This window comes from Carassius gibelio, chromosome A14 (assembly GCF_023724105.1).
Source record: "Carassius gibelio isolate Cgi1373 ecotype wild population from Czech Republic chromosome A14, carGib1.2-hapl.c, whole genome shotgun sequence".
In the NCBI taxonomy this organism is placed as follows: domain Eukaryota; kingdom Metazoa; phylum Chordata; class Actinopteri; order Cypriniformes; family Cyprinidae; genus Carassius; species Carassius gibelio.
The window spans coordinates 10,097,497-10,110,135 of record NC_068384.1 but is presented as its reverse complement, the minus strand read 5'-3'; the positions used below and the strand labels follow the sequence as shown (position 1 = coordinate 10,110,135).

Sequence of the window (12,639 nt, the reverse complement as noted above, 5' to 3'; positions counted from 1 at the left end):
TTTTTTTTTTTTTTTTTTTTTTTTTTTTGCTGTCATATATATATATATATAAAAATGATTTATAACATTATATAGATATAAAGTATTGTGAATGTTTGCACTGCAGTATGATGCATGTTACAGTCTAGGAATGTTTAGATCAGTGTTTATAGTGTATACTATCAGATGTAGATGTTTATAATGTAATAAGAATTTAGTATATACAACATCATGTTGTTTATGTAATATGTTGTTTATGAATGTTTATGTACTGTATGGTAATACAAAATATATATGTGGCATGAATCACAAAATGTAAAAAAAAAAAAAAAATGTTTTTTGTTAGGAGTAGGTAAAATTAGCATCAGTGACTGCCAATACATGTCACAGTACAGTACGTCAGTTTCTATGAAATATGGTACTCTTCTTTTTGTTATTCAGATATTTTGCAGAGTAATTCTATTTGATAACCAAGGGAGGTTACAATTTTTTTTTTAAATGTTTAAGTATTACAGTGGTTTTAAAACTAAACGGCTAAACTATTCCAAGTTTGACTCAAACTGAAAGTTGCTTTAAAACTAAATGGCTAAACTATTTCAATTTTGACTCAAATTAAAAGAACAGAGTTTAATTTCTATTGTCTATGCTTTAAGGTTTATAGGGATTTTAAGATGTAATCAATGATTTAAATACTCAAAAGAAGTGATTAATAATGAGTAATTCATTACTTTTGGAAAGTAACTTAGACAAACACTGTACAGATACCAACATGCACTAAATACGCATTTCAGTTTATTGGATGCAGTGAAAGGGCACTGACTCAGAAGTGGTTCCAGAAATTTCTGCAAACCATTATGTTCATTTTTGTAATGGATTCAAAATAAAATGAGGCACTGGTATTTAGTGCTGTGTTTTCAATTCTGTTATATCAATTACTTTAATTTTGTTTTCCAATTTCATGCTGTTCCTCTAATGATCCAGAACAGTATTTGTGCCACATAAATTTCATTCTGTAACAGTATTTCTGTCTTTTTGGGAAGAAAAAAGTCAAGATAAACATAGACTTTATTATGGCTCCAGCATGACACCCACCTTATAGTCTTGCCCTGCATCACAGATCTTGCTTATCGATTCCACCTCACAACTGCAGTACCATTTATTACATCAAAACTCTGTTTTTAATGGTCATCTTTAACTAAAAACTTTCATATAATACTAATTTAAACAAAATAACACTAATACAAATGTATTTTGTACACTTTTCCTCATTTGTTAAAAATTTATTCTGGAGCCCTAAAATCTGCTGGTGTTGTGCTAGTGATTTTAAGGACTACAGTCTCAGTACTCACCACAATTCCAAACTGCTCTGATTCACAAAGCTCCTCGTATTCATTCTTTAGCTCGGCCAGATTGCTCAGCTCCTTCTGCTCCGGAAGGTTTTTGATCAGGTTCTGCAAAGAAAATGTACAAACGCACCCATCAGTGCCACAGGAGAAAACACCTGCTGCCTGCTCATTTGGTGAACCATCGCAGGGATATGAGTGACAGTACAGCATGGTTTAAATGAGGCCACAGCTTTATATTCTATTGTGCCTTGTGCTCGTGGTCTGAAATACACTTGTGATTCACATAGAGACTCCCTAATGTTCACATCTTTCCCAATTACTGCACACTGCCAATCTCAGATTGAAGAGAAAGCGTAGAAGAAGAAAAGAACCTTCTTTAAGCAAGCATGGCCTGATTGGGCTATAAAAATCTATGGCAGCTCAATTCAAGGGGAAATATTCATGTTGATCTTGACTCCATCTTTGTTTTCATCAGCTTTCTACCATGTTGGTGGATAGAGTCAGCACTCTCCAAGGAAAATTCACCCCGGCACAGCATTACTCTTGGAGCTCAGCCGAAGTTCAAAATTTTACAGTGCTGAGCAAATGACGTTCAAGGTGAATGAGAAATGAGGGAGTAAATACCACCCTCACCCCCACATCATTTAATATGTCACTGAAATGCCCCTGGTGTTTATGTCTTTCTTTTCCTTTCAGACAATTCATGAAGGAAGAGCATATTTGAGATAAGTTTTCTACTAAAAATTTGCCGCTTTACATATGTCAGGAACTCTATTGCCTCCCTTTTCCTAAAAAAGTTTAATATTGCTTGTTCAACTTTGCAATTACCTCTAAGAGTAAAAGCATGCTGTAGGTGTAGGTGTGGGCGAGTGAGAGAACCTTCATTTTTTTCCAAATGCTAATTGTGGTCATAAAGGTCAAATGAGCAAATGAAAAGACGCATGGAAACTCTTTTTTCCCTAAAAAAGAGGTGCCCTTTTCATAGTTAGATTCTACTTTGGTTGGCATAAGCAAGCATACTTGTAGTCACATGGCTGGACAAAACCACTCCTGCTGGGTTACCAACATATTACAAACTCCAACTGATTAGAGGGTTGGAACACGTGTCATATCTTCAATATACTGTAAGTACACAACTGAAACATTAACAATAACTGCCTTTCTTGTCCTCTCAGTTGGAAGCATGTCATAAACCCGGTTAAATGCTTTTATGTGGTCTCTCTCTGAAATTAACTTCAACAGTCCTGCTGACAATAATAAGTCTGACGCAACACAAAGCCAATGCACAGACACCTGGATCTTGAACAAAATGGAGTATTCCTAGCACCTCAAGATTTTTATGAACTTTACTAAAATAAATAATGGATAAGAATCTCTCACGTACAAAGAAATGTTCAGAGAGCGAGTAAGAGAAAGAGAAATGTGATATTACTATAAACTAGGCCTTTAAACTCCACTGAGTTTGGTACTATTCTCAATGGTAAACTCAGACAGCATTGTAATTTTTTCTTCTTTTTTTTTTCTTCGCAGGACATGTGCTTGCTTTTGATGAGATAATCATTAGCTTTGTTCTTTCTGGAATAGATAAATATATGCATAAGCAAAACTATATTTTTTGGGGTGTTCAAAGCAAGGTTCAAAGCAAATCTAGTCTAAAATAAAAACGTGTCAGAAGCCTGTAATTGTCTGGACAATGAGATAAAACTGACAGTTGACTCCATCATCTCAGATGTTAAATGAAATAAATGTGCTGAAAGGCTTTGATTTTTTTATTTTAAATCCTGCAATCGAGCAGCAAAGATCAACTATGTTAGGGGGAGGAATTACGGTAAAACAGTCTTTCTCTCATCTGAAAGAGTCTGAGGAACATTAGTCCAGCCGTTCGGCTGAGGAACAAAGCTCCCCTAAACAATGTATCATTGATTTTGAATGAAGCGCAACAACACAGCAGCACACCATTCAGCCACAGCAATCATCATTGCTAATGTGCCACCAAATCTCATTATTGGAGTTGCATTTCTCCATCGCCACTTGCAGAGACGAGACAAGCAATTAGGGTTCGCCGTTGCCTCTTTTCCAAAGGCATCTATAGGACGACCTGCCAAATGGAGAAGAGATGGAGAATGGGGCTAAAGACAAATGAGCGAGAACATGGTTAATTGTTAATACGCCTGTCTATGGTTTACATAATTATCGGAGCCCCGCATATTGAGTAAATGACACGCAAGCAGAGCCATATGGGAGGGTAGGTAAGAGGCGGTTGTAGCCTGAATGAATCAGTCGGCTCTCTCCTGGACTCTAGGCTCAATCTGATTCTGGGAGGGGGGTTTTGGAGCATGGGTCCTAGTAGGCAAGGCATGCTATGGTAATAATCCAGCCATTTAGAATCTCTCCGCAGGACCAGATATATGCATACTGTCATGCTTTATTCTAAATAATGTTGCTTGTCTCAATGTCGTTTCAGACTTTATGACCTTATTTACTTCCACAATGCTATGCCTGATCTTAGCGAGATTTATTAGAATCTGTTATTTGTAAGATAAAGTGTGCAACTGTATTCTTTAATCAACATCCAAGGTTTTCTTTCTCTGGAACAACTGTCCTTTTCCACTTAAAAAAAAAAAATGTAAATCAACAGCTAGACAGCTGTTTATATACTACTTCTAATAAATAACTTTAAATAAATAAATGCATTTATTATTAAAATAATGACTTTTTTTATAACTTAATTCTGGTAACATGTATCTTCCATTAAAGGTGTCAGATGATGCAATTTAAATGTTCCTTTCTCTTTAAATAATTTGCCAATGATGATCAAAATGCAAGTTTCGAGCAGTGTAGAGTAGACTTGTTGTTTCTCTAATTACAAATGCAGACATGGTTTTATGTTTAAACAGCATGTTGCACAATACGCAAAGTGCAAAAAGAAAGTACAAGTCATTATAATCAGTAATTATGTCAATTAATAATTATAATCAGTCCCCACTGGATGCAACAAATGCCTCATTTGTAATGGGTTTTATTGGCTTTTTCTCGTCAAGTGATGTCCGGATCACAAACTTATCATTTTATTTAACAGGTCGAACCAGTTTAACAAATCAAACTGAATCATTTGAAAGTGTTCACGTCTCAAGTACGCACTAATCAAAAATTACTTAAGTTATTTGGTTTATAAACGTGCCTGACACTCTGATGCGAAATAAACCAATATCCCAAGTTATTCAGTTACTCCTAACAGTACATTGACTGCTAAAAGAGAACCGATGATAGGATGTTCATGAGCAGAGCAGTTGAACTGAGTCTCGTCCTGCTGGGAGACAGTTCGAGTATGACAGTTTGTTAATGGGCGTAACATTTCCATCACATGTTTGAGGCATTCGGCCATTCACAATGCACTGGATAGCTGGCCAATCAGAGCACACCTCATTTTTTTCAGATCAATGAGCTTTGTAAAAACTGAGGCATTTCAGAGAGGCGGAGCATACAGGTGAAACAATAATTTACATTATATGGAAAATACGTTTTTTTTGTTTTGTTTTTTTACCTTAAACCACATAAACACATTAAATTACTCCAAATACACACAATAATGTTCTTTTTAGCAATGTTATATGACCCCTTTAATCAATAATATATGATAATAACACACACACACACACACATACAGTATATGCTGTATTCATTGTCATTATAAAAAGAAACAAAGATTAACAGAAACACGCTTGTTTAAAAATGATCACATTACTTTTAAAGTGTTTAAACAATGATTTAAAAAAATATATATATTCATCAATAAATGGGAATTTGCATAAACTGAGCAATGCATGTGTCTGAACGCAAGTAGGAAACTTTAATTTCAATGCTGAGTGCAGCACCGTACTAAGGTGCAATTTACTTGTGCTTTGGTACGTTTCCATGTAACAGTTAAAACAAGGAGAGTCTACAAGTGTAATGACTGCCAAGTTCTTAAATGATACAGGAATTAATTCAGCGCTGGAAGAGGATACAGAGAAGGAAACAACACAGAGAAGGTTTAGAATCCATAAACATTTTGACTGATGACAATATATGTAAGGCTTCCAGCAGTATGCTTTGATGCTGACATGTTCCAGTCGCACAATCAACCTCTGCCAAATTAACAACTAAGCCTTCAGTCAGAACAGAAACCCTGGGTATGTTCAGATTAGCATATTACCATACTACTCTTACAAGTTCAGCAGAATACAGTATTGTATGAATACCATGTCTAGTATGTCAGTTGTCTGTATGCTTAGAATACCCTGAAGACATTTGCCTAAATCTGCGATATTAAACAAAGTGTACTGCATGAAACACTGTATCTTACAATTCTACCTTGCTTTTCCAGTGCGATTAATATATATACACAGTACAGACCAAAAGTTTGGACACACCTTCTCATTCAAAGAGTTTTCTTTATTTTCATGACTATGAAAATTGTAGATTCATACTGAAGGCATCAAAACTATGAATAAACACATGTGGAAGTATATATGGAATTATATACATAACAAAAAAAGTGTGTAACAACTGAAAATATGTCATATTGTAGGTTCTTCAAAGTAGCCACCTTTTGCTTTGATTACTGCTTTGCACACTCTTGGCATTCTCTTGATGAGCTTCAAGAGGTAGTCACCTGAAATGGTCTTGCAACAGTCTTGAAGGAGTTCCCCGAGAGATGCTTAGCACTTGTTGGCCCTTTTGCCTTCTGTCTGCGGTCCAGCTCACCCCTAAACCATCTCGATTGGGTTCAGGTTCGGTGACTCTGGATGACAGGTCATCTGGCGTAGCACCCCATCACTCTCCTTCTTGGTCAAATAGCCCTTATACAGCCTGGAGGTGTGTTTGGGGTCATTGTCCTGTTGAAAAATAAATGGTCCAACTAAACGCAAACCGGATGTAATAGCATGCTGCTGCAAGATGCTGTGGTAGCCATGCTGGTTCAGTATGCCTTCAATTTTGAATAAATCCCCAACAGTGTCACCAGCAAAGCACCCCCACACCATCACACCTCCTCCTCCATGCTTCACTGTGGGAACCAGGCATGTAGAGGCCATCCGTTCACCTTTTCTGCGTCGCACAAAGACACTGTGGTTAGAACCAAAGATCTCAAATTTGGACTCATCAGACCAAAGAACAGATTTTCACTGGTCTAATATCCATTCCTTATGTTCTTTAGCCCAAACAAGTCTCTTCTGCTTGTTGCCTTTCTTTAGCAGTGGTTTCCTAGCAGATATTCTACCATGAAGGCCTGATTCACACAGTCTCCTCTTAACAGTGGTTCTAGAGATGTGTCTGCTGCTAGAACTCCGTATGCCATTGACCTGGTCTCTAATCTGAGCTGCTGTTAACCTGAGATTTCTGAGGCTGGTGACTCGGATGAACTTATCCTCCGCAGCAGAGGTGACTCTTGGTCTTCCTTTCCTGGGGCGGTCCGCATGTGAGCCAGTTTATTTGTAGTGCTTGATGGTTTTTGTGACTGCACTTTGGGACACTTTCAAAGTTTTCCCAATTTTTCGGACTGACTGACCTTCATTTCTTAAAGTAATGATGGACACTCGTTTCCCTGTACTTACCTGCTTTTTTTCTTGCCATAATACAAATTCCCAACCCCATTTATAAGGCAAGAAATCACACCTGGCAGGGTACACCTGTGAAGTGAAAACCATTTCAGGTGACTACCTCTTGAAGCTCATCAAGAGAATGCAGAGAGTGTGCAAAGTGGCTACTTTGAAGAACCTACAATATGACATGTTTTCAGTTGTTTCACACTTTTATGTCATGTATATAATTCCACATGTGTTAATTCATATTTTTGATGCCTTCAGTGTGGATCTACAATTTGAAAATGAAAATAAAGAAAACTCTTTGAATGAGAAGGTGTGTCCAAACTTTTGGTCTGTACTGTATATATATATATATATATATATATATATATATATATATATATATATATATATATATATACTTTTTTTTTTTTTTGACAAATATAACTGCCAAAATTTAAGATGTATTACACACACACACCCAACTATCTAAATGGGGATAATGTAAAGACTTCTATTGTTTTTATACCGATAATTATTGATTGGGGGGGGGAAATATGGTAAAGTACACAAACACACACACACAGTAGGGACCAATATCAAACCTCAGCCCGCTAACAAAAAGTTCATAATATTATTGCGATGTTATACCCAGTACCCAATAAATGAAATATAGTTTTCACAATATTATTGGAAGAATGTAAGATGAATTTTCATTTCAGATCTACAAATGATTACACTTCATTGTGTTATTAAAGATTAACTTTAAATGAGCAGTAGATGATGACAAAAGTAATTTAAATGTAAAAATGAGCATCCATTATTAAACGTTAACATTTAAATGACCCAGATTGAAACTAAAAAGTCATGACAGACAGACAAATACATTCAAAACACAGGTTATAAGTTGTGCTTTTACCATTATCTGAATAACCATCAGTAAAGTGTTTGTTAGCCCAACAAGCGAGACGGCCTGCACTGTGCAGGCGGAGAGAAAGAGAACAGCCATTACAACAGCACACCATGCTCGTGTAGATGGAAATAAATTACTCCCACGGACGTCTCTCCTCGGCTCAGCAGAGCATATGCCCAACGGTAAAGTCAGAAACGAGGGAAGATCAACAAATCTCAAATTACCCTCCCAGGGACAGCACAATCAATAAAAATGTTCTCCTAGCAATAAACTCTTTATTAAACTGAAAGAATTCACAAAAGGGGGGTGTACAGGGGGCTGTAACCTTGCCTGTATGTGATGCCAAACACAGAACTCCTCGTCTGAACCAGTCAGGACTGTTGTGTATAGGACTGACAGATGTGATTGTCAATCCACCACCTTTTTTTTTCCAAATTATCTATTCTTAATTTTTTGGGGACGCATTACCACATGCAGTTCAGTATTTCTCTTGGCCAGGCACACATGTGAAACATTATACAGTCGCCTTCCTGCCGTGCCGTCTCAGCAGGTCTTGGCACAGCTTTCGGTAAATCGTTTCTGGGACCTCTGTTTAAATCAATACCGGAGAACTCTGAAACATACCCAGACAGGCTCAAAATATTAATTCATGACAGGTATATTTGTTTCTCTCAGTAAATAGTTTACTCGTGCACACAATGACCTTATTTTGACAAGAATACTTTGATCTCCTTGAAGAAAGCTTATGTATCATGCAACATAAATGACACAATGTGTTGCCACAGCAATAAATGGCTCGAGATTAGAGCAAATCTGTTCTTCCGTGTAATGTAGAGCGCATGATTCAGCCCGACATCAGAGTTGCACAGTTGCGGTCCTTATCAAACTTACAGGAAAGAATAAAGAAATAAAGAAATACATAAGCAGGGTAATTATCATGACACCATCAATGCAAACAGCTTCTATCCAATTAGGGTGCAATACGGCATTGGTCTACGAAATTAAGTCTCTCGATTTAATAACACAGCACTCCAATTGCCAGTGTAATCACACACTTCCAGTGAACTTGCACCAAAACACGGCAGACTATTTTATAAGAACATATACATATTGGAGACAAAGTTATAATTAAACAGGCATTTAAAGGAACAACAACCAATTGCCACTTAAGGTGAAGTGTGAAGACAGCAGACTTAAAGACAAACAGAAAATACTACTGCTGTCAAATGAATAATCGTATCCAAAATTATTATATAAATATTAATTTTATATATATATATATATATATATATATATATATATATATATATATATATATATATATATATATATATATATATATATATATATATAAATAAATTTAAAAAAATCTTAAATATATGCATGCATGTCTGTGTTTTTATACAGTATATACATAATAAATATACACAGCACACACATGTATTAATTTTATTCTGGAACCAATTAATCGCGATTAATCGTTTGAAAGCACTAGGAAACTCACATCCACAGCCACTCAGGAGGGTAATTTTCCTCAATGAGCACAACATGTGACACATTAGAGGGTTGTGCAGTTGGCATTAAGCTAATCTAGAGAGCAGCACTTTGACAGATGCGAAAGGGATCTCTACTCCCCTAAATCGAACTAACACCTCAGAATGTCACAGACACTAGCCACAGTTGGCAACTGACAGGCGACAAACCTGGGATGACAGATTCCAAAATCGCATTAAACTAAATGAAAAAAAAAAAAAAATGGGTTGGTGAGGGATAGAGCTGGCAAAGTTGACAGACCTGCCATGACATTCATTTTGTCTTTCTAAGGACTTTTATTTTCAGGATATGGAGAGCTCGAACACCGGTGTTGTCTTTTACATTTTTTTTCCTCTATATATAGATACATGCATGCATATCTACATTCAATTACTCACTTGTTTAGCATTACACAATGTTGCTCCTAAATTTGCATTTAATGCAGAGGAGCCTACCAGCGCTATGCTCAATTAAGCTCATGGGCGTGAGAAGTCTTTCTCCCTTAGACATTAATCTGGAAGCTTGCACACATCTGTACTTCTCGTCCTGTCCTGAACGCACTTTTCACAATATTCAAACGACAGGTAACGATACACCAGGCTGCTCCAGTCACCTGCTGTTAGCCTTGAGAACAAAGGCAGGCACCGTCACCCTGCCCTGCAACCAACCAACGAGCCAGGTAATGAGGGCTCATGAATATGTATGAAGGCAAAGCAGAAATGGCACATGATCCAGATGATTGACAAACAAGATAAACAATAATAACAAGCAAGGGCAAACACTAAACTCCTAACAGGCACGACTATCCACAAGCATGCTGAGAAGGCCATTGCTGCGCTCAGGTGAGGAACAGTGGGAGGGAGAGCGGACACGGCATATGTCAGGATGAACAACGGGCTTCTCAGAAAATGCTACGAAGATTTCAGTCAAGGACACCACCTTACATCACCCTTATAAGCTATTAATGTGATGCCAGATTACTAAGGACTCGAGACTACGATACTGTCATCTCTAATGCTGTGGTGCTGTATCATGCAAGACAGAGAGTGTGGTTATTTTTCATCGTTACACATTATGTATTGCGCTACTTGCTTTATTAGTTGCCATTATGATGCTTAGAGTGGGACGGAAAGAGACTGCAAGGATAGACGATTGAATTATAATCACAGCCTGATTTAAAACTGTCTTCTTTATTTTATTTTATGGTGAAGTTTTTTGAATCAAACATTTATGTCAAATCAATGTCGCTATGCAGGTTTGAAAATTTTCTAATTAAACTAAAACTAAAATAAATGAACAAATACATTTTTTTTAATCTTTTAGAGCGGCCATATGATGTTGCTAAAAAGAATGTTATTTTGTGTATTTGGTGAAATGAAATGTGTTTATGCCATTTTGAGGCTAAACATTATATTCCACATACTGTACATTATTGTTTCTCTTCTATGCCCCGCCTACTGAAACGCGTCCATCTTTACAAGGCTCATCGTTCTGAAAAGCGAGGTGTGCTCTGATTGGCCAGCTATCCAGTGCTTAGTGATTGGCCAAATGTTACGCCCCTCAACATATACTGTTATGGCGTGTCCCGGTCAGAACACTGGCATGACAGCACAAAAACAATAAATACAGTTACAAATGAGGCAGTTGTTGCATCCAGTGGGAACATAATTATTGATTATATTGTCTTTTTACGCGTTGCATTGCATATCGCGCCACGTAAACATAAAACCATGTCTGTATTTATTATCGGAGAATCAGTGGCAAATCCTTTATGTATGTAAACCTACTTACATACCATGAATCAGAAGCGCCAGACTGTCCTTGCAAAGAGTGAGGAATGGCCTGCAGCTTGAGTGAGGAATAGCTGGCAGATTCGATGAAGGAAGCCTGGGGGTGGACTCCACTTCATCCACGGTGAAAGCCGATCTGGCGATCCATAGTGCGAAATTGACGTATTTCCTCAGCGACCATTATGGATCAGCTGATATGGTCCTCTTTTGGAAGGCCAAACGAAGTAGTTTCACATTCACAATGAGAAACATAGCTTCTCTACAAAAGGGCGCTGGAGGCAACAGCAACAATAAAAGGTATGCCTTCTTTCTTTGGGCCGCATTTTGCAAATCTTCCCACGTAGTGATGTAGAGATTTGGGGCGTGCTTAAACAAGCTGTTTTAGGGGGTATCAACAAGTCTTAACTTTTATAAAGAATATCTCTTTGGATTTGAGACTTTAGTCTCTGCAGCTTTACAGATCTTATTCATGCACTAAGAGCTTGTAACAGTCCAAAGAGAAAGGAAAAATTGAAATCGCATTATAAGACCCCTTTAATACCTGACATGCAGGTAAAAGTCAGTAAATGGTGACAGAATTTTTATGTTTGGGTGAACCTTAACATAAAAAGTGTCACCTTTAAGGAGTCTACTATATTATTAGATTAACATCACAAATCATAGGATAGCACTAATATTCTGTCATGATTTACTATGTTTTAATATTACTACTGAATGCAGTCGAAGCTTAAACAGGACCTTAAGTTATGCAGTAAAGCGTAGGTGTATGAATGAAAAATATGCAGTTTGGAAAGTATTCAGACCAAAGGGACTCAATAAAGCATACTTCGCAAGGAAAGAGTGAAACAGGATTGAGCGTTGAACATTTCCATCTTATCAACTCAGGAATCAAAAATACATGAGGTGCTAAAATGAGAAAAATGGGAAGTACGGCGTTCCTTTGAATACTGAATTGCACAAGGGTACATGTTACATTAGTACATTTCCTTTGCAGTAGTCGAGCGGTCAATAGGGATGAATCCTAAGGAATTATTGGCATAATTCATAACAAGTAGAAGGTACTGCAGGAGCATACTAATGTGGTGAGGAATGTCTCTCAAAAAAGAGCATTTTTAATTATATAATTCCAGGGACACCGCTTTGCGGTTGAGTCGATGCAAAGACATATGTCGTAGTGTTGACGTCAAATACACAACTGAGGTTGTGTGACGTGCTCCCCTCAACATACACTGTAATAAACATAAATCAGTCATGCTACAGACTTTCTTATATGCTTGAAAACCCTGCTTGTGAGGAGAGAGGACTTTCCACAGTGACTGGCAGACAGAGCACTAATAAAGATCAGTACATGAAACAGTGCAGACTGACCAGTAACAGGCAGTGTTAAGAGTGAACTGTGAGAACCTCTTGGGTGTCTGCAGTCTGTGTTGACAGAGACAGTCAGAGAGCGCTAAGAGAGACAGGTGGACAGGGCCATCTCACTGACTCACAGCACTAGGCTGAGATCTAACATG

General features: G+C 37.4%; 1 protein-coding gene across 9 annotated transcripts in view; it reads right to left on the bottom strand.

Moving 5' to 3' along the window:
• LOC128027467 (protein diaphanous homolog 2) overlaps nucleotides 1-12,639 on the bottom strand; it is a 375,948-nt gene that overhangs the window by 148,271 nt on the left and 215,038 nt on the right. For all 9 annotated transcript variants that reach the window (XM_052615104.1, XM_052615108.1, XM_052615109.1 and 6 more), the window contains one exon: nucleotides 1,329-1,430. In XM_052615104.1, coding sequence (XP_052471064.1) covers nucleotides 1,329-1,430 — 102 coding nt within the window. The remainder of the gene's footprint in view (nucleotides 1-1,328; nucleotides 1,431-12,639) is intronic.